Source organism: Chamaea fasciata, unplaced genomic scaffold, assembly GCF_029207755.1.
Source record: "Chamaea fasciata isolate MVZ Bird 193981 ecotype frontalis unplaced genomic scaffold, bChaFas1.0.hap1 SCAF_5, whole genome shotgun sequence".
NCBI classification, from domain to species: Eukaryota; Metazoa; Chordata; class Aves; order Passeriformes; family Sylviidae; genus Chamaea; species Chamaea fasciata.
In genome coordinates, this window is record NW_027094090.1 from 14,991,645 (window position 1) to 15,017,216 (window position 25,572).

The 25,572-nt window shown below is 38.3% G+C and overlaps 1 protein-coding gene across 3 annotated transcripts in view; it reads left to right on the forward strand.

Annotated features, from left to right (window-relative positions):
- Positions 1–16,710, forward strand: part of CPNE8 (copine 8) — a 74,206-nt gene extending 57,496 nt beyond the window's left edge. For all 3 annotated transcript variants that reach the window (XM_066182924.1, XM_066182923.1, XM_066182925.1), the window contains 5 exons: positions 1,188–1,315; positions 4,709–4,811; positions 7,447–7,504; positions 10,161–10,234; positions 14,338–16,710. In XM_066182924.1, the coding sequence (XP_066039021.1) occupies positions 1,188–1,315; positions 4,709–4,811; positions 7,447–7,504; positions 10,161–10,234; positions 14,338–14,526 (552 nt within the window). In that variant the 3' untranslated portion in view covers positions 14,527–16,710. The remainder of the gene's footprint in view (positions 1–1,187; positions 1,316–4,708; positions 4,812–7,446; positions 7,505–10,160; positions 10,235–14,337) is intronic.
- Positions 16,711–25,572: the final 8,862 nt, after the last annotated feature.

Below are 25,572 nucleotides of genomic sequence, written 5' to 3' on the forward strand. Positions count from 1 at the left end.
TGGACTTTGTATAGCAAGTCCAAATATATATTGATACATCCTTCAGTTTTAAGGATGTCTAAAATTAATTAAGTTAAAAGTATCACAATGGCTCATAAATTACAGAAGGAAAAGCACCACATACATACATACATACATACATACATACATACATACATACATACATACATACATACATACATATATATATATATATATATATATATATATATATATATATGTGTATATTTCTTTCCTCCATATATAAACATATATAGGTGTCTCCCATCTAATGCTGAGCAGTGTTTTCAGCTATCTCTTTTAATGTTTTAAACAAATTCTGTCAAAAATCCCCTTTGGTTTTCTAGATTCTCAGGCAAGTATATTTTAACTCAGGTGGTTGGCATGAGGTCCTGGCACACTAAGCTGATGAGGCATTGGCATATGAAGGAGAGTAGGATGATTGGAAAGGTTTTGAAGCTTACTGTAATAGATCATTTGCCTGGCCTGACATTGGTCTGAAATTCAGCTTTTATGTTTGTATTGCCATCTGTAAGTAGGTATCCTCATTAAAGAGTCATTTTGGAGATAGGCAGTAAAATGCCTACCCTAAGAATTTACAGTACCAGACATTTTGTGGGCTCCCAAGGGGTAAATTCCTTTCTTCATTTGTTTATATAAAAAAAAAAAAGGTCAAAAATAATTTTTCAATACAGAAATATTGGGCCAAAACAATGTAGTTTATTGTTTACTTTACACTCTTATAAGTGTATGAACCTCAGGATCTGGCTACCATTTGTTTTTTTCACCATTTTAAAAGAATATATCATCGAACCTGAACTCTGCTCCTAAATGTGCTTCCAGTTTTACATCTGACCTCTAATTCAGACCTTAAATCCACAGAGGGAAATGCCTGTTACTGTTGTATGTTTTAAGGAGTCTTTAATTACACTAAAGGTCATACTTATGTCTAGGAGCCAGTCCTAGTGATTCAGATTGCTGAGGCTGGTAGACCCTCCTTACCTCAGCAGTTAACGCTCACAAGCCGACATGGACATACTCTGGGCATTTGTAGTAAACTCTCTGAATAGATCTTAGAATGCTTAGGTCTTTGCCTTTTAAAAATGTAATTGGTTAGTGTTCATTAACCTACATAATTTTAACTTCATAATTACTTATAGTGATTAATCATCTCTTGTTTTCATTAGAATGGAAACCCTCAAAATCCATACTGCCATGGAATTGATGGTGTAATGGAGGCATATTACAGGAGTCTAAAATCTGTACAGCTTTATGGACCAACAAACTTTGCTCCTGTAATTAATCATGTAGCCAGGTAAGCATCACAACAGGTGCTGTGCAGAAACTTCTTAGCGTCAGAGCAACTACTGCATATAAAAGGCTGACAGTTACAGAGAAAGGTATTTATTGACAGTTGTTTTGTTTATTCAGTTCCATGATTACCTTGTGACTTTGAGTAGGTTTGAAGACCGTGTGCTGGTGTTATGCAGAATTTAATTGCTCATTAAAAAGAAATACAAGTGATCCAGTTGACCAGCCTGAGTCAAAATCTTAGCAGAAATCATAAAGAAAGAAAATTTTTGTCATGTCATGTTCCTTTTTTGTCCTTTGGAGTGCAGAATTATTGCTTCACAAAAAATATATCTATCTATCAAAATTTTTTATAAACTCTTGAGTTTTTTAAAGTATATGTAGTTTCTCTGATCTCTAAATGTCCCAAACATCAACAAAATCTTCCAGGTCTCTGTGTGCCAACAATTCCCAGCTGGGAGTGGTACTTGTAAGGCAGTGATACAGCTGTCAGCACTGGGGAGCTGTGGTGCTGTTATGCAACAACTGATCTAACTCCTCAAAGTAAAAACCTTCCTGTGTTTATAGAAGTTTCCTAAGAAGGATAATGTTGCCTTATTTTAGCATACAAGATCTTGACTTATAATCTTGAACTAAAGACTTTGGCAGTATAATACCTCCATGAATTTATATAGGAAAGTGATATGGCTTAGGTGATTTGCTGAACAGATTTTATTTTATTTTATTTATAGACACAAAGAACTAGTGGTTACAAAATAACAAAGTAGGGATGTGTAAATCATTGTACTGGTAATGTTTTATTTATGAGCTTATAAAATAGCTAATTTTAATAGCAAGAGAGATTTATACTCCTCAAAGTAAAAACCAGATCTGGTTTGCTGTTTTTAGTTCTACAGACTAGCAGAATATAATTTGCGAATTCTGTGGTGCAAAGAATTTTCTGTGCCCTCTAGCATGGCTAAATAGCTGATTTCAGCCATTTTTCATTAGGCTTAGGTGTTTTGTCTTCAGATCATACCATTAAAATTATGTACATGTATATTGCATTGCTTGTTATCTGAGAGTAGCTGTCTCCTTTAATCTTTCTTTGACATGATATCTTCAGTAGCAGTTTTTCATATATGCAGCATTCAGTGTCTGCGTTAGCCACATTATCTGGAAATCTATCTCAACTATTTTTCTGACTCGCTCTTTTTCTTCAGTACTGGTCATAGCAGCTGAGATGCTGACTCAGAACTTGACTATCTATCTCAAGCCTGTTGTTCATTGCAAAAACTGAAATTTTTGATCCAATGTTATCAAAGCATTGGCATAAAATTAGTTCTTTTTCTCACCAGTTGTTTTCCAGGAATGTTTGCCAACTTTTGCAGAATAACAGAAGACTGTCCACCAGTATTAGTAGTTCTTCCACTGAACTTTTGTCTAAATCCCAAGTTTTTGCAAACTTTGGGAGCTCCTCCTGGTAGCAAATCATACTGCATTATAGTGGGAAAGCTAAATGTCTTCACAAGGATTTCTACTGTATGATCATCCCTAGAGGAATCGGTTCTCATTAAAACCATTTTCCTTCAAGGTTCGATTTCTTGATTATTCTTGTCACTCTCCTAGACATAGTACTGCCCTGCAGTTACTCTTTGAACCTACCTTCAGCCTCAAGGAAATTTCTTCTTTCCACATTCCTCCTACCTAAAAGAATGCCTCTGATGAAATCTCTTCAAACTATGTCAGATATTACTATCCCGTTGTGATCTTGGTATTCTTTGGAAACTCTTTAGGCAGATAATGATTTTTTTTAACCTTTCCCCAGTTAGAGAGTTCTTTAACCTACACCAGATTCAACTTAGTGTCATATCTCATCTCCCCTCCTCATATAAGATCTTTCTTGCATAAGGTTTTGGAGCATTTAAATCTGTGAAAAATTTGAAATGTCCAGATTTCTGTTCCATTTCTTCAGTGTAGGTATGTAGACAGTGTTGAGTGCTTAGATAGGATAATAATGTTTATTTTACTCTCCCATCATACCTTGTCAATGCAATCATCATTGAAAAGTTTATAAGCATTGTGGAAGTGAGATAAAAGTAGTCTCTGCATGGCAGTGAAAATGCCTTTCATGGTAGGTCTTGCTAATCTCAATATTTAGCCATCAGTCACTACTGCCAGCATGCAAAAATAGGGGATATCCAACAGGTTCACTGTTTTTATGGCTTCTTTACCCGTCTGTATCCAGGGTGGAAGATGGTGATGTTCTGTAAGTTAGTTGTGGCTTTCTCCAAACTCTTAAAAATGTTGTGACTGCAACATTGTATTTATCAGAACTTGCTTGCCAATGCACTGTGTTATCATCAGAGAATTTTGCAAGCATTATCGCCATCATTGAACATACTCTGTTCAGTGAACCAGGCCTTTCATATTCAGTGACCAAAAAAATAGTTCTTTGGCAGTCATATTAGGTATTTGGGCATGTATTCAAAAGTATTCCTGTGGCAACTATTTTTTTTCATTTACTGCACTCTATACAACTCACTGCACAAGGTTCTACTTTTTGACTTCTTCACAGCACCAAGAGCCTTTATAAAAGTAGGAACTGTAGTGGCTGTGAAGCAGCAAACAGCTTCCCACTAAAAAAGTTCTTCTGTTCAGGCCATAGAATTTAGTGAGGCTGTTTGGACTCACTCTCTTTCAGGACTTTGCAAACCTTCAAAAGGTGTTCATTTTCAAAGAGTAGTTGCTTCTTGGGTCCTTTGACTGAGGTGGGAATGGCACTGGGTGTATTTTGTCTTACATTCCTGTACAGCGCAAGGAGAAGTTTGAGTCTTGAAGGAAAGGACATCTCTGGTGGTGCAAAGAAATTAATTTCTAAGCCAGGGATGCAGGGCGAATGTTCAGCCATTTTACCAATGTACACATAAATGTGAACTATAGATCTGCAATCATGGTCAACAGTAAGTAACTTGGATTTGTAAGACAACAAAAAAAACCAAACAAAAAAAAATGTAATGTGTTGCTTTCTGTATAAACCCAACCATTCAGTTTTCATGTATACCCTTCATACGAAGCTATGTACCCCATAGGTAATACCTATTAAACAGCTTAGGTTTCTAACATCTCATGATTCTATAAAGCACATTCTCTCTATGCTCCTTTTGGTACTGGTACAGTTCCCATTTTTCACTGGTACAACCTGTGCAGATTATCAAAATTGTATTAGTTTTTTCATTGTTCTCATTTAAAAGTAGAACATCCGGTTTAGTCATGAATATCTTTACTTTTGAAATTCACTGTGTTATGTTTGTTAGTCCTTGGTAGTCAAATTTTACAAATACAGCTTGTTTTCATATTAATTCCTTTTATATAGGTTTTTTTTTTACTATTATCATGTTGGTTTTTCTTCCCTTAGATATGCTGCTTCAGTAAAGGATGGCTCCCAGTATTTTGTTCTTCTGATTGTTACAGATGGAGTTATATCTGATATGGCTCAGACAAAAGAATCCATAGTGAATGTAAGTTTTACTGAAAGTGTTGAAATTATGTTTCTCTAAATTCTTATTTTAGGGAATAAAGTGAATGGATTAATACTTCAGGCACTAAACTTGTTCCCTAAGTACCCATTTTTACCAAACAGGAGAAGTTTTTCATGCATAAAGATGAAAAGAAAGCAGAAGTTGAACTTGAGCTAATTAGATAGTGTTCTGTGGTAAATTACAGTCTTCTCTCTAACACTGTATATTTGTATGATTTTCCTCATATACTTCTTGCCTCCTCCTTCCTCATGCACATCCCACCATGCACTTCTGCATAGTAAACTCTTTTCTTTCTGATAATTGCAGACAGCTTTGATCCCCACACTTTCCAAAAACTGTCCCAAACTTTATGATCCTGAATAGCAAGCATACCAATCATCTGATTTCCCTCAAAACAGTCCCCTGAAACTCTGTAAATTCCTTATTTCTTAGTTTCTGCATTATTTTCAGTATTTTTCTCTTCAAAACTGTCATGTGTATAGGTAATATTCTACATTATGAGCAGGTTCTACTGTGTTTTTGCCTGTGGGAAATTTCAGATTAAAGTACACACAGAAACACTCCTAGACCTGGTTGGAAAAGATCTCTACCAATAGTTTTTGACATACCACATTGGATCTAGTTAACAGCAAAGTGGTGAGTCCAAAAGCCTATATTAAAGTAATTTAGCACCATATCCAAGTGAATAGTGTAGAATTAGGTGGCATATGTTTTGAAGACCCACTTTCAGTACCTCCTGTAGAGATTTGATACTATTGCAATTTATGGGGTGCTCATGAAAATACTGCCCCAGTGTTCTGTCTTTCACTGGGGAGCAAGATGCCCTCAAGTCCCAGCCTGCAGCACGTGCACAGAATCTGTGTCATAATAAGCTTGGAAATTCATTCTCTAGCCCAGCCTAGAATTTTGGAACATTATTTCTTTTAGATGAGCTGCTTTTAGGTGACAAAAAGGCTCAGTGGAGCAAAAAAGAGCAGGTTTTGATTCTGACTCGCCCTTCCATGTGAAGTCTGTGCATAGGAAACCAAGTGCAGTTGGCTGATATCTTGTATGATTAATTCATTTGCCACTAAGACATACAGAAAAACCTTGTTTTCAGTAATAGTTCATTTCAGGGAATAATGACTGTTAGTCTACAACTATCTGGAAACATAGCAGATGTGTTGTTATCTTGGAATAAGTGGAAGTTTGGGAATATTTGCTGTCTTGGTTTTTTATGAAGACGCCTTCATTTTTCTGCATATTTCTGGAAATGTGAGCACAGTATACCATGACAGAACTAATGAAATGCTATTCAATAGCAGTTTTTTCAGTCTTAATAATATCCATAATACTAAAAAGGGCAATGATGTCCAAGCAACTTGATGTGTATAAAACTCAGAATATATTTCAATTTTTAACACTAATTGTGCTTTTAGGCATCTTTCTCATTACAGCATATATGTCAGACACATTCTGTTTTACCAAACTGTTTAAAGGTTATGCTGTCATTCAGGAAATGCCAACACTTAAGTTTATATGCAAAAGTTTAACTCTTTGTCTTTTTGCTGTCCTTGCCACTTACTGTTTCATATTTCATTGTATTACATAATTCCGTGTCTGTGTGAGTAGGAATCACTTTAAAGGATACTTTCTTTGCAATCAAGAAATAACATTCTAGAAAACATCTAAAAACCAGAAAGTTCTTTCTAAGAGATCAGAAGGTGTACATCTATGATTTTTTTGACCAGTGTATACTCCTGTTAAATGTTTAAAATTACTGTAAACATTCTGCAGTTTATCAGAATATCTCAATAAGCAACAGAATTATCAGAATTATCTCAGTACATTGTCAACCCTGACATTTGTTCCTTGGTTTTAGTTGATACCTTCTTCATCAGAGGCAGATTCACATTATTTCTATAAACTGATGCTACTATCAGGGCAGGAGAGTCCAATATTTAAGACAGTGTCTTTGTAATTTTAAAGATTTTACAGAGTTTATTCAGGGAAAGCCAGATATCATCTTTGAATGAAAAAGATACAGTAAAATTAAAAATCTTACCACAGGCTAATTCTATGTCTTTCTTGTCTGTGGCATGGATGATTTACTAGAGTAAAATTTCATTAATGGGATAAATGTAATATACATATTGCTCAAATAGATTAATTATTTTCTTTAAAAATTTGGCATAAGATCAACATACAATGTAGTGCCCCATAGTTGCAAACAGCTGTGTAATATCACGAAACACCAAAGCACATTAAAATAAATGTCAGACTGTTATTAGGTACATATTTGCAATTACTGTCAGTTTACAGAAGTTTTTAAGATAAATTTGTCCTCTTAGTTGTCATATTAGTATTAAATGCTAACATAGTTTGTTGTCTTTAATTAGCATCCTATATGATTCAAAGACTTGGTAATGAAAAAATAAAATAATCATTTCTGTCTTCATCCAAGATACTTTGTACCACTTAAGCAGACAGTTTACACCACTCAACTTTTTAGGGGGGAAAAGTTTTTTATTTAAAACATAATTTCTGCTTTTTTTTGTTCACTGTGTTCTTAGATCTCATATTATTGGCAGAGGTTATGTAATGCATTAAACCTCTTTTTCTTCTTCTTTTGAAGGCTTCAAAACTTCCAATGTCCATAATTATAGTGGGGGTAGGACCAGCAGAGTTTGATGGTAAGTGTTCTAGTGTTTTTTCTAATTTTTTTTTTTATATTTGCTTACATTTTAGTAATGTGTGGCTTTTCAAACTAATATTGGTCTTTAAAAGAACATTATATGAAGTGAGGAGTGAGTGCTGTTGGCATTTCCAGCTGGATTGATTGATTGGTAACTCAGTGTGATTACAAGCTACCATGTGGAGCCCCTCAGGCTCCCTGTTCAAGTCAGAACCATATGGGGGCTCAGCATTTACAGTAAAGTAAGTATACTTGAGAAATGTTAAATTTCATCAACACAAATATTTAGATACCTTGTGAAGTGTCAGTTCACTGGAAATATTGATCTTACTGCAGTAATAAAATCTTGAGAAAAATAAATACATTTGAGGTGATCTGGGTTAAACAGAGTTTCACTTGGTAACAGGAGTGAGCCCTACTGTGCAGCAGCATTGACAGATTATTACAGCAGGAGAGAAATTACCAGGTTATTTACATATTCTTTCTATGTTATTCTGGAACACCATTCTCTGTTGCAATAACTAAGCTGCTTCCATTATTTCTATTAATTTTTTAAGTATGTATCACTGCACTGTGAAGTGTAGACACTGTGTGTGTCTCAAAGGCCTAAACCCTTTCTTTTTAATTCTAGTACGTCTGGTTAGACAGTATGCCTTCTGTTGTTCATGGAATATACTTAGTACTACCATGACACGTCATTAGTCAACACTAAACACTGTACCTGTTAATTTTTGTACAAATGCTCTAAATGTAGGGAAAAAGGGGAAAAATAAGACAAAAACTTATTTTATATAAAATTTATTTTATTATAAGTATGATTCTTATGCTGGTTGCCAAGTGGTATATTAATCATAATTTTAAATATCTTATTCCATGAAGAAATTGTCCAGGTGAACTTCACATCATTGTATGCCACAATCAGTGAGAAAAGACAGTTTCTATTCATAAATGCATATGATGTAAATTTGTAAACTTCATTTTTACTCCTGGGAATTCCACCATGAACCTGTGTTATTTACCATTCTCTCACCCCTCCATTGCATTTTCCCTTTCTCCCTGTTTGTCTAGTCTTTGGATTTTCCCAGGCTCCCTTTCTCAGTCAGGACATGTTCTTGGGGTGTCACCCCTCCCCATTTCCTGAAGTTGGGATTCTGTTTCTACTGCAGGATGCAGTTTCCATCTTTGCAGCCACAATCCTGGCATGTACTGCCTCAGTGAGATTCATCCATTAAGTGTATGCCAAGTCTATAGTCCCTCAGTGCCCAAGAGGACAGAGAAATTACTTCCATCTACAGAAATTCCTTCTGGAATAAAGAGCGGACCCCGTGTCTGCTGTGGGTGCTGGAGAAGTGTGTCTGCAGGAGGCTGATGTTTAGGCACTGTCTGGACATTCAGGTGCCCCTGAAGCTTCAGTTCTGCTGCGGAGAGACCAAGCTGCTCCACTTCAGATCTCCCTGTTCCCTAGATCTCCCAGCCCCTGGGGGATACTAGGGGGGGGTTCTTAAAATCTGAAGCTTGGGTAGATGACACATTTGGCAGAGCTTTACTTAAAGGATGTGACTCTAACAGGTCACAACAGGAGCGTTTTTGCCCAATATTCTGTATCTGACATGGCCATGGGTAGTTTCCTAGAGAATGTTAAGAACAGACTAAGCAAATATGATACTTCCCTGAATACTGTTTTTAGGTTGGAGTTTCCTAGGCAAGATTTATTATTTATAACTTCAGTTATTTTTAACTGTTTAGTCTCCTAGTTTGAACACATGTACATTTTTGCAACAGCAACGTCAGGCAACATGTTCTGCAGACCTACTGATTTGTTTCTTTGAACAAATATACTCTGTTCAGCTTGGCTCCTGATAGTGTCATTTATACTTTCTAGTTCTTACTTCAGAAGAACTAGGTTTTGACATGCTGGTTTCTGTGAATTCAGCCCAGTTTGTAAACCCCTGAGCAGCTGAGGTGCAGGGCTTTAGTTTGCAGTGTACACTGAAAGAAGGTTTGTAGAATTGCAGATCCAACATCTCAGCAATAATCTGAGATCCCAAATCCATCCATTTCAACACTGACAATAGAGTAGGTACATTTTTCTACCTAGAACAGTTTCCAGGTATCTGGACTATGGAGCTTTCCTGTATCCTGCTCAGAAGATACAAGAAGAATTGCCCAATAAATCTAATGATTTTTTAAGCACTTCTCATGCCTTAGCTTTAGCAGATACTGCTTTTTCAGTGTGAATGTGAGTGATTACCTCTTTGTGCTCTATCCTCTGATATCTTTGGTAACAATAGCTGCTGAAGATGAATTCTTCTCCATCTCTTAAAGTATATATATATTGCCTTACAAAACCAGATACACCTGCTGTTTTGAGAGATGAAAGGATAAAAACTTCGTCATAGTCTGTTCTTTTCTGAAGGTGACAATAATGATAAAAATATGTATTGTCACCATGAAAGAGTGAAAAACAGCTACAAAACATGATATATTTTCTGATGTAAATGATCTTAACAGAGTTACCTAAAGAAGAATTGTTGGTTTTATTGCTCAAAAGTGTAAGTTGTCTGAACTTTTTCTCAGTAAGATGATTTTGTTGTGTACCTGAACTCATAGTTTGTTTTTTTATTGGGTTTTTTTGTTTGGTTCTTTTTTTTAAGCTATGGAAGAACTGGATGGGGATGTAGTGAGGATTTCTTCAAGAGGAAGATTTGCAGAAAGAGACATTGTGCAGGTGGGAGAAAAAAAATATTCTCATAGATTTTATTGTTCCTCTTTGTTTTGAATTCTCATTTCTATCTATATTCCTACCTTTCATTTTACCTTAGCACTGACATACTTTATCTTGAGGTGTTTATAACAAGCTCAGAAGTTCCCAGTGATAGCTCTAAGCCTTTTTATAACACATAGTAGTAGATCTGCATTCGTTAGGAAATGACCCTTAACTGGCAGGACACTGTTATAAAGTCTTGATGTTATACAGCCATGAAGAAGAGTTAGCTATTGAAAATTTGGAGAAACATGATGTTTCTAGAAAAGATTATATCTGTCTAAAAGTAAATCTTATATGGAAGCCATATTTTCCTGGTAGTGGCCGAATACATTTATAAAATGTATTTAAGTTGGAAGGGTCCTACAACAGACATCTAGTGCAACTGCCTGGCCACTTTATTACAGGGTTCTAAAAGTTAGAGCATGATAATAAGGGCATTGTCCAAATGCCTCTTAAACACTGACAGGCATCCTTAGATTCAAACCTCACCTTAGATCTGCCATTTCTTCTTCTTCCTTTATTTCTCCTATTTGTCAAACTTCATAGTGTTCACTTATTTTTCCTCTTATTTATTTTCACTTATTCCTCTTCCACACAGGTTGGATTTTTCTATTGTGGTTTAGTAGAATATATATATAGAGGGAGAATAACTGAGCCATACCAATAGCTCATACAGCATGATAATTGAGGTCAGATAGCAGCTGATGAACTTTGGGATATGTTTATTTGTTTCCATTTATATCTACAGGAACTGAAACTTCATTATGTTTAATGTTACAAATACTGATACATGAATGTTTAAGGATTGATTGATAACTGCTGGTGGATGTAATATTTCAATCCAAGGATGTGTTCAAAACATGTATTTGACACCTGATTTTATAGTTTGGCTTTATTAGAATACAAAAAATAAAGCTACATAAATATGTGGAAATGAAAATGATCAGATTTTTTTTTCAGTCTTCTTCAGTCTTCTTGCATACTACATTAAAATTCCCTCTCTTTTTAAATGGGGATCAGAAATGAGCGTAAGGTGACAGAAATTAAATTACCCTTATACTCTTTATGGATATACATTAAAGAAAGTCATGGATCCCCGAATTCTAATAGTTGAGAAAGATACTTTTTTCATTTTCGCAACATACAGAGATAAGAACTGATAGGAAAGTGAGATACAAAAGCTCATAGAAGAGTAAAACAGGCTGGCTTCTTTGGTCTTTGTTGTCAGATAGTTTTAAAATTAGGGATGATGTAAGACACCTGAATAGGAGATAAGAAATTGTTTTTCAATTTGTTAAAGCCTTTGTAGTATTCCTTGATGTCCATATTGGGCTGGAGAGGGGCTGTCTGTAATCTGTTGTTCTGTAAATGTCTCTGCTTTCAACAGAGCAGTGTGTGGGGTAGACCCCAAGCTAGTACTTCTGCAAAGCCTGTGTGCCATGTGTCTTAGTTTAGAAAGACAGATGTTTGCCAGAGGAAAGCTGGATCTTCCCTTGAAATGGAGAATGTAAACCCCCTCCCTCCAATTATAATTTTGCAATTAAGGGCCTTCAGGCAAAGATTTGGGAATAGGGATACAGTTCTTTACTAGGAATGTTAAAAAATGCAAATGTAGTAAAGCAAAGAAACAATCAAAAAAATCCTAGAAACACTGTAAGAGTCAGAATACAACCTGACACCCTGTTAGTCAGGGTGTTGGGGGTAGTCCAGATAAGACCTCCTGGAGTAACAGATGTGGTTCTCTTGGAGTAGAGATGATCCTGTAGAAGGGTCCACTTGTGGCGAGATGGGTCCAGTCTTTCCTCTGGGAATCCAGTGGAAAACAGGCTCTCCTGCTGTGCTGAATTTCAGCTTTTATCTACGTAGGAGTGCTTGGCTGCTCCTCCCACTGGGTGGAGCATCTCGCAATGGGATGATGTAATGTTATCAGTCATGTGTTGAGCCTTAATGGCCCATTAACAGCAGATATCCCCCGGAGGGAGGATGAGTCCTGGAAGAGATAAGGAACCTTGCTCCAACTGGTTTTAGCAACTTGCCCGTTAACAAAAGGCACCCACCTCCCTCCCCCACAGAGTTAAAAAAAAAACACCTCTTCAACTGGTTTCAACAGACTGGGAATAGAATACATGCTTTTGGTTGAATATTGCAATCCAAGACATCATTTCAGATTTTTTAAAGCTAATTCATGTATCTCTGGCACACATTACACTCACATTTTAAATGCATTTAAATACAAGCAACATAATTTCTCTAATGACAGCAGCCCAAAAAACTTCAAAGAGCGTAAATGGATAGAGTTCTAACATGTTATAAACAAGATCTGTGAAAATGCTTTCTTTGGAATTCACTGCATATCAGAACTGTAATAAAACATTTATTTATTAATAATATATTTTAATCAGAATGTTACCCCATGCCATATTGAATTACCTGAAGACGGTATTATTATGTGCTTTTTTTCTGTCTAAATACTAACAAATATTTACTTTATAGACTAACTAACTAAATAAAAAGGGATTCTATCAAACCCTCCAAGTTTGGTTTGACCTTTATTTGTATCTAGCAGGCTAAAACTGGTTCACCTTTATAAAACTAACTACTCAAATATAAAAAGGGGTTTTTTGTGTGTTAAAATTAACTAGTGAAACTACCTATTAATTCTAATAGTACTGTGAAATATTTTGATTAAATTTGTATAGGAAAAGTTTATCTGTTAACAGTGAGTCACTGTATGTGTTACATTTACTACTGACTGCAACTCCTGTAAAGGGATGTTCTTCACTATTTCCTCCTCACTAGTATGTATACATGTTATATATTCTGTATTACATGTGTACAAATTCTTCCTCAGTTTTGTTTAATTTCTGCTCTTTTCTTATCTTTTTGCTGCTTAAGACATTTTAGGAGAATATTTACTCGTAGCGATGCACCTTGTTGTTTCTCCTGAGAATTTTGCATATTAGCCTTTTAAATTAAATGCTTAAATTATAGAAAAGCACTTGATGTTCCATCAGTTTCCCTTTGGTTTCTCTTATACTTTTCATTCAATTCCTCTGCCATCTCCATGTTAGCTGTCCTTGTACACCTCTAGGTTTGCTTACCTGTCCATGGTTCCTCCAGCTCCTCTGACATCTACAGTATGAGGAGAGGTGAAAAAGAGCTAAATCAGGCCATCCGTGTTGTATAATTGCATTTCCGCAATTACACTGTTGAAATAGCCCCACTTTGCTACAGAACAGTGGTCTGAGATTTCATGTCTGCAGACTAATGGTTAAAGTGATCTATTAGGATGGGTTACATCTTCTTTAACTCAGACTGCATGTACTTTTTACACAAGGAAAAATAATCCAGGAGCCTGGATTGTTTCTTTTTTGTATTCCAGTAGCACAAGATTCTCATTAAGTATCACAAAATCCAAGCCAGGGCTGGGCAGGTAACTGGTTTAGGTGTTGAACATCTGGATATCACATAACAAGTTCTTTTTTTGATCCAATCCTTTTTGCTTAGCTTCTTTATGCATTTGTTAGTATATTAAAAGTGTTCTGGTGGTTCATAGTTCTACTAGATATAACGCAAAATGGTCAAAATTTTAAAGTCATCCTTTCTGTTTTGTTCACTTCGGAGGTCAAAAAAAAATCTATTCACCAAGTGGCAGAGTGGAGGCAGTCTGGTGGGTGGCCCCAGGAGCAGGGAGTGTAAGATAAGAATGGCTTTCTGAGACAAAATTACCTTCTATGGATAGGGTTGAGAGGTAACCCAGACAGATTAGTGAAACACGTCATCAGCAATCTGAGCTAGCCATGGCTCATGTGAAGGGTTTCACATGTGAATGAAAGCATTACACTATTTCTATTAGAAGGCAGATCTATAAAAATTGAGATACAATGTGTAATTCTAAAATATATAACATAAAATGCAACATATGTATATGTACATTAAAACTGTGTAAGGTAATCTATATTCAGGTACTCTAACTCCCTAGGTTAAGCTTTCTTTTTTTTATGTTGTAAGATGTATTCTGTGTCTGCATAATGACCTGAGTGAACATCTCTTTTGTTTTGTAGTTCGTGCCATTCCGAGATTACATTGACAGAAGCGGAAACCACGTGTTAAGCATGGCAAGGCTTGCTAAAGATGTTCTAGCTGAAATCCCAGAGCAGTTTCTGTCCTACATGAGAGTCAGGGGAATAAAGCCATCACCTGCACCACCACCCTACACACCCCCAATTCATGTGTTGCAGACTCAGATATAACTGCTCTGAAGTGTTCAGCATTTATCACAAATCTCTGGATGCAGCAGTAGCTTCCGATAACTTTTTGGAGCTGGAAAAGTTCTCTTCACATACCAAAATTCTCCTATAGTTGCATAAGCAACTGAAAAGCTTTTAAATGCTAGCAGTAAGATGTTGATGTTCTGAGACTTTTTTTTCAGTCCAAACACCCTACTTTTTTGATGTATTTATTGGAGGGGGGAAAGCACAAGTTAGGTTTTCAACTTAGAAGATTGGGTCCTCTCTGAATACTGTGTGTATATAAATGTATAGGAATGCTATTACTCTGTATCAATGTTTACATGTTACTATTTTTAAATTTCAGTACTTTTATAACTATTCTTAAGACTAAAAGTTTGGAATATTGACTCACATGTCTTCTAGCTTGCAATAGTTTGTCACAAGATAACAAGAGAAGCAATATCTCTTTGAATGTTTGTCCAGGCAAATACAAATGAAAGCTAAGAAAAGGACAAATATGTGTTTTTAAATAACTGAAGTGCTTCAATCAGTGCTCAGTAACCCATTCATCTCGTGTATTGAAAATTTCAACTCCTGAATGTAAATAACATAATTGCATATGACTTATAACTAACTCCAGGCTCTGAGGGGGAGGTATGTGTATTTTTTCAGAGATTCTCCAATTTCTAGGTTTATCTAAGTTTACAGTTTTTTAAGCTAATACTGAAACAAATTAGAATAGTAACTAGCTATAATTGATTAAAGAAAATTACCTCAATCCAGAACTATCAGAGTATTATAATTGACTCACTGAGATTGTTAAATCATATCATGCATTCCTTAAAGCACTGGAAATTTTGCATCAGAAATGTCTTTTGAAGAGATTACAGCATATGTTTTATAATGGACCATTTTAAACTTTAAAAATTTAAAATCTTACCTTTTTTTTTGTCTAGATTGTCCATTCAAAGGGATGCTGACTCTTAATATTTGGATTTAATATTGTCATTTAATCACATTTCCATTCAGGGTGCATGAATAATAAAGTTAATTAACTGGCTTAAAAATTGCACAACTATGTTGCTTTGTGCAAAATTTTGTGTACGGAACCACCCAAAAAATTTATTATATGCCTGTTCGTATATAATTATAAAATGGTTTTGCATGTATATTTTGTACAAAATACACAGTTTTGTGAGTTTGTGTCGAATACATTTTATTTAGAACTAATGGCCTTAAATTTCACAAAACTCCTGAAATGATTGTGAATTGCCTTCAAATACTCTTTAAACTGAACATTTTAAATTTTTTGTGTCACAGTTGTAATTGTCTTGTATACGTAACTTTTTTCTTTGCATATAACCTGTTTACTAATTCTGTTTCTTACTACTGTATGTTGTAATGTACAGTATAAAACTAAGGTGCATTTTTTAAGCATGAGAAGTTTTTTGCCAGAAAGCATATCTTCAATATTAATGGCATATAACTATGTAAATGCAGATTCTTCCATTTTAAAATATATTTAACTTCCTCTAACTATTTCATGTGGGAAATTACATTTTCCAAGTAATTATTCTTTAAACAAAAACAAACAAAAAATCTTTTTTTTTTTTGGTATAAAAAAATCTTGTTTTATTTTTATTTTGAAACAGTTTTTACATAAATATGGACTTTGATTTTCTCACCAAAATATGTATTTCTTAGTGAATTGATGTTGCATGAGTGAAATTTGATACTTGGCAACTACAAAATTTGATGAAAGTGCATCATAAAGAGTAAGTTCAAATCTACTGTATGGTTGTGTTGTTCTCCTTTCATCTTCTACACTTATTTTTTGTACAGACAGTGTTGGCACTTCTGAAAAAACTGAAGTTATACTATGTTTCTGTTGTTTCATTTGACTGGACAAATCTTTATGCTGTTTTTTGTGTTTGTTCCCAGTGGGCCACATGTGGCCATGTTTTCAACATATCACTAGAAGGCTAGAAAACAAACTTATTCAGTTAAGAGTAATTTATTAGCTCTCATTTAGCCAGTACCTTTTATTAGTTCAAAGATTAGTCTCAAAACTAATCTAGCAGTTCATTTAACAAGTGAAAGAACTTTTAAAGAAAGGTATTATTTCATCAAAGTTATTTTGTCTATTCAGCCTAAGTACCAGCCTATTCTATTCCACAGTATTTGGGGTTTTTTCTTCTTTTTGAAATTGGGTGCTAAATAAAACATATTTAATGTAAAGAAATAGTTGTGATAAGTAGACTGAGAATTCTAGTGGAAATGAGTTCTTTCCAGACCTGTGAGATTCCCTGTCTATATGCTTGACATCTTGAATCTGTAACGTGTGAGAATCATTACGTAGACTCACATCTTAACTCTCATTCCAGTTTTGGGAAGAGAGTTAATGCTTGGAGCTTGAATTTCTCCGGAAGATCACCTACAGCCATTTTTGCTCCTGGCTTTATTCTCAAGAATAATGGAACACAAAATTCTCGTTTCTTCCCAAAAAAATGCTAGCTGCTGTCAAAACTTACTAACTTGCCAAGCCTGAAGAGTAGCAGAGAGTATTTATGTTTATGAAAGTTAAAACATGACATTTTATGTGACAAATGAGTTTTCCTGAAAAAGCTCTTTTCCATTGGTATCCATCTTGGAATAGATTCTTTTCTTTTAATACATGCAGAAAATTTTCTGGTGGGGCAAACTGCCCAAGTGTTCCTACAAATGAGGGGGGACACTGGCTCATGGAGTCTAATTCAAGAGTGACTCCTAAGTTTGATTCAGACTAGTGAGGAATTGTTTGCTAATCTGGAAGAAGAAAATGGTTTGATCTTGGTTACAAATTAGAATTTTGTAATTCTAGGCAAAGATGGAAAGCTATACAGTAGAATTTACATGGACTTCAAATCAGCTCAGTGATCTACAAAAGGAGTTTATTGTGTGGTGCCACAGGGAGGTGTCTGTTGGAGATGGAGAGGATTCAGGAGGGTGGTATTCTTTGAAAAGTTGCATTTTGGGAGGCTGGAAATTCTCACCTAAGTAGGAGCAGATGAAATTCACTCCAGGATACTGAAATTCAGCCATAAAGTGGCTGAAACAAACAGAATGATAAATTATTTATCATCTTTAAGAACTAATAAAAGGACACATAATGAGAAGTTACACCAATGGAATGAGAAGCCTGGGAGCATAGTAAGAGGCCATTATAATTGTGCCAGAAGTTCTTTATAAAGAAAACTCGACAAGAGTAGAAAGAATATGTAGCTATGTATAAATGTAAAAGCAAGATATGTGTAAAAAAGAACTGAAAACTAAAAAAACAATTTTCTGCTAAAGCCTAATGAAACCTCTATTAGAAAGGGAAGGAAAGTCGAATCAATTATTTAACAAAAGGATGGGCATTTCGTCCATTAGGGAAAATCTAAATACTCAATGGTGGTTTTTTTTTCCCTTCAAGCTTCATAGAACAGGGATAATCGTTGAATTAAATAGCCAATTAAAAATAAATAAATGTAGACTAAGGTTTATGTCTACCAATAAAAATTTGCTACTACTGCACAGTTTTGAAACAATTTTCTTTAAAAGCAATATAATGAGCTTGAGGATAAAAAATAAACAGCTGCTTTAACAAGACATTTTAAAAGCAAAGCAGAAGATACCATCCCTGTTTGAAGTGTTGTGAAGTACTATAAGGCTGGTTAGATTGTTCAGAAAAAATGCTATCAGTCTTCCATCATCCAACTCAAGAAATAGAACAATTGCTGTTCCAGACAGACCTGTCTTGCTTTTGGTATTATTCAGTCATTTCCACTGATGAAGCAATATACAAAATTTTGCCATGAAATTATTGGATTATATCGACTGGAGATAGTTTAATCACTTCCAAAAATGGAATGAAAAGTTGAAATTATTTTTTATGAATTAGAAAAATTACCTGAAAAGGGAGCAAATTCAATCAGGGAAAATAGGTAATGGTACTGGAGTAACAAAAACCTCCTGCACAGTTAGAGCGCTTTTTGGCTATGCAGCAATTTTTTAAAACAGTGTCTGAGGTTGTAGTGGATCACAAAACAGACATTGAGGGGAAGGTGTCATAAGTAAAATAGCTGAATAATGGCCACTGAGGTAATCCACCCACTTGTGCTCAAGAAAATAAGGTCTTGGCTCATGTGCTAGGTCCAGTTTTGAGAGTTCAGATATCATGTGGACCAACTGGGAGGACTCTCAGAGGACTGTTGGGGCACTGAGGACTTCCAGAAGAATTTGGGCAAATGATCAGGGAGGATTTCTGTGGGGTTGCCCTCCCTACCGGAGGTCATCTCTAACTGTGTGAGTGAACTACCAGAGCAAGGGTCATGTGTGAGATCAGGACCAGCCCTACTGAATGGATGTGTGTGGGGAAGCCGGTGGATGTCATTGAGCAGAAATATTTTCAGAAGGACAGAATGTGTCCATTCCCATTGTTGGGCTGCTGTTTCATACTGCTTATCTTTTTCATGTGAAATGTCCTCTACTTTTAAACTGGCTTATAGCACTTGTACACGTTTCCTTCAACACTCCATGGTGGATTTTTGCTTCTTTGCCACTGAGTTGGTCGGGTATGATTTCAGGTGTTCTTTCCAGCCAGCATTATGCATTGCCCTGAGTGTGCAAGTGACTGTAGATGACTGGTATTTTCAAGCTGGCCATCTAAAGAAAGGGTGTAGAGTACATCAGTTTGGAGCATATGCCTACAGCCAAACACTTGACAATACTAAACTTCATCATTAGAAATTTTATTTGATGATTTTATTTTGCAAACCATCAAAGGCATTGAAGTGACTGCTCTTACAGATATCCCATCCTGGAGAAGGAGTACAAGTGCTGTGAGACACGAGTGGTCGTGCAGCGTGGATTCTGGGGCAGTGCATGCCACAGGTGGTGGGAGAACCAACCCAAGCCACAGCAGGCTGTGCCTGTGCACTGAGCAATTCCATCACTTCTGCACTGCTTTGTTTCCCAGGGAGCAAAAATTCTACCCAGCCTTGAGAGGAACAAGATTGCCATAATGACTGAGGGGCCTGTGTGTCCCTGTGCCACAGGCTGCTCTGTGGTTTGCTTTGCTTCAGGCTGATCATGAAATCAAAGCAATTGACTGGTTGTGCAGAGTGATTAGCACTGAATGCTGTGTTTTAAATTGAGTGGGCCATCAGGACACAATCACCAGCCAGAGGGAATTCAAGGAGAAGAAAATTGTCCCTCTTCCATGAGCAAAGGGCTACTGCAGACTGTGGAGGAGATTAAATATTTCCACTGGTACGGGCAGAAAGGCCCTGAAAGTACAAGGGTGACCAGGCAACCTTGGTGGATGGCTTTCTGTGAGCAGGAGGGAATGGAAAGTATCAATAGGTAGTCAGACCTGGAGGAAAGGAAGAGAGTCCAGCAGGAGTCTCTCATGCCTGTTTCTGCCAAATGCTGTCATTAATGCAGTAAACAAAGGAGTTAGAGGCTGCATTTATAAAGTGAATAAAAGTATTAGCTCACCAGGATTGCAGGCTGGGAGGCCAGAATAAATTTTTAAAAAATGGTTTTGATGAATTGGAGGGGAGGTCAGGGGAAAAAAAAAAGGTGGAAAATACTATATTCAGGAGAGAAATAAGCACAAATGGAATGAAAATAAAAAATACTTTTATAAGTAGCAGTTAGGGACTTAATAATCTGTGAATTACAGCTGGGCTGCAAATAGAATATGAATCAAATTGTGATACTGCTGCATAAAAAGCAAAGATCACCCTGGAAGATGCTGACAGCAGTTGTGTTCATTGTTCATATGGCAAGAGAGAGAATCATTTCTCCAGGCTAAGCTGTGCTGAAGCCTGAGCTTGGCACTGTGTCTGGTCCATGGGGCCACACTTTAGGGACAACACAGCTAATTTGGAAAGAGTCCAGGAGAGAAAAACAGCAGATGGTTTTTAACCTGTGAGGAAAATATTAAAGCACTTGGGTGTGTTTTTTATGCAGATTACCAGAAGGAGTGTGGTAGCTGTGTCTGTGCAAGGGGTGCTGTTCTCAAAGGTCAGCAGTGATGGGTGATGTTGCTGGCTTTGGCAGCAAGAGTGGCTTACGTGGGCAGATAGACAAACCTCCCAAACTGTCTGGAGCCCCCTTCTAGAGCATCTCAGGGAATTTACATCAACTTTGTCTTAGAAATTTGTTTAGAACACTCTGGAGAATTCCTAGGGATTCCCTAATTGTGTAGCATCCTTCTGAACAGGGAAATAATACATTAAATAGTTAAATATCCCCCCGAAGTCCCCTTTGTTAGTCCTGCAAAGATAGGCAGCTTAATTAAGAAAGAAGAAAGGATAATGTAGAGGGAGAGGACTGGAGTGGATGGGTGATTAGGAAGGCACCAGGAGGGCTGAAGAAAGCCCTCATGAGATCTTGTATGAAATACATATATGCTTCCAGTCACCTGTTTCCAAAGTAATGGACACACGGGGCTCGTGGAGACAGACACTCTTAGGAGTCTTGCATCCAGTGGGCAGGCGAGATGGCCAGCCCCTGTGTGTGACCAAAGGCTATGAGGAGGGAAAAGTCTTGTGGTGAAGGTCAGGTGAGGAGCAGGATATGCCGAGAAAATTGGTCTAAGTGGACAGCAAGATGGGAGTCTCCATCTGTACACCTGAGGTTTTGCAACAAGGTGTTGGAACAGCAGTAAAACTGTCCCATTGATAATTAAAGTACAGTCAATTCTGCAGTCGTGACACCTTGACTTGATGTACTCGGTCAACTGTTACCAACCAAAACCCAGCAAAACCCAGAAATATTCCCTGTAATTCCTTCAAAAGGAACAACACGCAATATGCTGTCGGCTCCTCAAGATCCAGTATAGCACTCGGCTGTACTGAAACATGCCCTTCCTTCAGTAACCAGAACTGGTACTTGCTCATATCACCAATTCACTCACAGACAATAGGCAAATCTCTGGATAAAAGAATTGCAGATTCTTTAAGGGATGTGGGAATAAAGCTATCGTTAGATTAACATTATCAGATGCCCTTAAATCTGTGCTTTGCATGTTTATCATGCTAAAATTCAGAAATAAATGCCCCCTTGGTGTGAAGGGGAAATCTCTTTACGATGGAAGCTGTAATTGCTCTCCCCCACTGAACTTCTGTTGAGCTCATGGTTTGCTTCTCCAGTTGGAGCTGCAGATATTCACATCTTGTAACCACAATAAGTATTTGATAACAAGAACCCCTCTGGTTTTAAACATGAGTCATCCTCCTTTTCTCATATCTAGACCTCCTCAAAACTTGTCTCCTTTCTATAACTCAGACCTGTACAAATCTCAGCAAATGCCACAGTGGTAGCCCTAAAAAAAGCCTAAAATAAATCTGCTTTTTGCATTTTACTCAGTGACTCAATCAGTAGAACTGACACTATGGAGAAATCACATCTGCTAATGAAATTGACTATTTGCCTGTTGCTAAGTGCCCTCTAGCATAGGAAGACGTCTTAAAGCATATAAAACCCCAAACTCACACCTCAGCTGCAGACACACACAACCATGAAGTTGCTTCTGAAGTAGCTTTTCTCATCTTGCTAAGCCTTTCGGAAGAATACAGGCAGGAAGAAGGTGATGCCACTGTGAGTGTGAAAAACCACTGAATCGCAGCATTTCATTATTGGAGACATGCTGTCAGCTGCACTGCAACATTTCCCACTGTCCTGGAAGAATTAGCAAGAAAAGAAATGTGTTTGAGTACACACCCACAGTATTAGTGAGCATTTTCTCTGGCACTATTAGATATTTCATGGCACAGAGAGACTCTAAAGGCTCATTCATGCGTGTACTGTGTCATTATCAATAGATCTGTCAATTACCTGTCATTGCAAGGAAGTACCAGGCTTCCAAAAACTCTTTTTCACAATTGCAAAACCAACTGAAATGTTGCTTTATTTAAAACCTGTTAGACTGAAATAGGAAAAGGAGGATGTTTAAAGTATCACTGTACTCTGTGGGAAGGTGATCCCCTCCTCTCCCTCCTTTTCCTCCCTTCTCTCCCATCCTCAAGCCAGTGCCATAGAGGGGAGCTCCTTCCCCCCATGCTCCATGGGGGGCATTTTCCCTCACCCCAGTCCAAGTGGAGAGGCCCCCTCAGGCATTCCCTCATAGCAGCTCTCTGGGATTGATGGAAAGGGACCACATGAAACGAATGTTGAGTTCTTGGTGCCTCAGAAGCCCCAGAGCACAGGGCAGGGGTCACTTTGCCCATGGTCTCCCCACAGCAATCATAATTGTGCAGCATTTGCAGAGCAAGATGTTGCCCAAGCATGTTGTAATAAGTCAGCCAAGACTACACTGTTTTCATGCAGGGAAAAGCCAATTCTATATTCACATAACTTATTTTATACATTTTTCACGTACCTCGTGTGCAACACCTATTGGCTGGTGGTTTTCTTACTACTTCATTTATTGGCCAGAAGGTGATTTCTGTGTACATCCTAAGATTCAGGTTGTTGAAAAATGTGTACATTTTTCCTTTATGGGTTCTCATGGAGCATATCTTATTGTTTACACAGATGCATTTGCTTTTCAACCCAAGAATAGGTTGTTGTGTTAATAAACCTTTCATACCAAGATTGTTTTTTGCAAGGGAACTTGCAAACTGCTTAACTACACTTAGGAGAGATGACAGGCCAGCTATTAATTTAATAGAGCAGGCCTGATTTTATGAGGCCTTTCTTTTATAATTCTTCTACCTGTCACGACACAGGCAGGGATAGATCCCAAAGTGCCAAACGAGCTCAGACACCAGCCAGGGCAGCACTGCTTGTGGCAGTGTCCCAGAGGCTGGATGGCAACTTAGGAACAGCGTTTGCCTGCCACACCAGCGGGGCTCTGCAGCCCCTGCCCCAGGCAGCACACACAGTCCCAGCCCTGCTTCAGGAGGGGCAGGACAGTGCTCAGCTCTGAGACCACTCCCAGGATCATCACAGCAAATAAGGAACAAGCTACCCATTCAGGATCTTTGTTTCCACGAGTTTTCTAATGGAAAATTCCCTGTAAGGCCAGCCTGGAGAAGCTGGGTTATCGTGAATCCAGAGGGCTTTGGGATAGAAAGGGAAAAGTACCTACCAGTACCAGGGAGACTTTTTATCAGTAAAAGGGACTCTTTTCAGATCAGGAGTCGGTGAGGATGCAGCTTGGCTGAGCTCTGTGCTGCACGTTGGACAGCTGCTGCAGCTCCTGCCCAGCTCCTGCCCAGCTGAGGAGCATCAGCCCTGCCTGAATGCAGAGGGAGCCTACTGAGTGCTCACCGTCCAGCCCAGGGCAGTGTGGGCTTTGTTTGCTTTGCAGAAAGAGCTGCAGGCAAGTCTGTGTTTAAAATATATAAGCAGTTGCACCAAGCTCTGTGGATGGTCTCTGGGTAAGGTTTCCCAGCTGAAGGCAGTCCTCTGCCATTCCAGCTGGAATCTCCAAGGGCCGATGTGCCTCTGCACTCTGGCTTCAGCACTGTAGGGTGCTCTGGCTGTGCTGGGCACATTTGTGGGTGACCAAAGGCCCAGCTGAGTTGGTAGGAGCTGAAATATGTGCTTTTCTCTCCAGAAACTGCTGGCTTTTGCTGTGTGCTGGACTGCTGCGTGCTGTAAGAGGTGCAGTGGGGTGAGTGGGGTGCCTGGCTGCTGGGTGGTTTTGCCTAGGGCCAGCGTGCTTTACCCCCAGGGACAGCAGCAGGCAGATTTTATTGCAAGCTGAGACTGCAAAGCTGTACTGCTAACATGGCAGGACAGAGCCCACTGTGCTGCAGCTCATCAGGCCTGAGAAGCCAGCAGGCTTTTCCTGTTGTTGTTCCCTTCTCAGTCTTATTAAATTATGGATCATCTAAATTGTGATTACTGTAAAGAAAACCAAATGATCTTGTCCTCCAGGTGCCTCATTATGACATCTGTTAGAAATAAGCCAGTGACATGTGGAGGAAGCTCCAGACATCTCAGTGTCTTTCTTAAATTTGCATGAATCTCATTAGGAGTTGGAGTGCAGGGGTTTGGCCATGCACTGCTTTGCCTTCCCTGCTGGCTTGTGCCTGTGCCCAGGCAGATGTCACAAGAGTTGAGAAGGAGGGAAAAGTCCCTGCATGATTTGAAAACTCTTCCACCTGTTTAAGTCTGTGTGCTGTTTTTAACCTCAAATCTGAGCTTCAGCAGAGACTCAGAGCAGGAGCTCCTCCCTCTGTTCCCTTTCTTCCCACTGCCGTGCTTTCCATCCCTTCACCCTCACGGCTTGTCCAGCACATTCTGCTGCACACAGGGCTGGAGTGTGAGAACATTGCAGTGACAGCCACCCCTGTTTCATCGTGACCACCCACCTGAGCCCCACGGGCAGGTGCCTGAGGAACGAGCCCCAGTGGGGGCTTGGTGGGCCCTGGGTGGGGGGCAGGGCTGGTAGTGACCTCCTCTAGGACTGCATCTGGTGCCTTGTGCTGTCTCTGCCCTGGCCCTTAGGGTTGGTTCAACAACCCTTCTCCTGGGGTTAAGGGCTTTTTAAAAGATTGAATCATTGTGTATGTCCATCATCTGGACAATCTGTTCTGGGAAGAAGTAATGGCCCTCTTTACCCAGAGCAGCCAGCTGTACCTAAAGTTGGACTCAAGCAGGAGTGTGAGTGACACATGGCTGTTCAAAGCCACAAAGGGAGGCACTATTTTTGGGAACACATTTGTTTGCTCTAGTACTTCCATCTGGCAATAGCAGAAGAGTGGATGTCAGAAGACCTGTGGTCCAGGTGTCAGCAGAGCCCCCTAGCCAGGGAGACTGGGCAGGTCTTGCCCTGGCAGTGTGCACAGGCAGCCTGGGAGGTAAGAGGGCATAAGCTGTGACCTCACAGATTTTTGTTCTAAACACACTCTTGTGAGGGGTCTCTGATCTCTCAGCACCTCTATGAGAGCAAGAAATCCGTGCTCCAATAGCTGAACAGGAGCTCTTGCCAGGTAGGTTAAGTGCTGGAGTATTGGATGAGTCAGGCATGGAGCTATTTCTCACTTATACCTGTGTAGCTGCTGACAAATCTTCAGTAAAACCTAA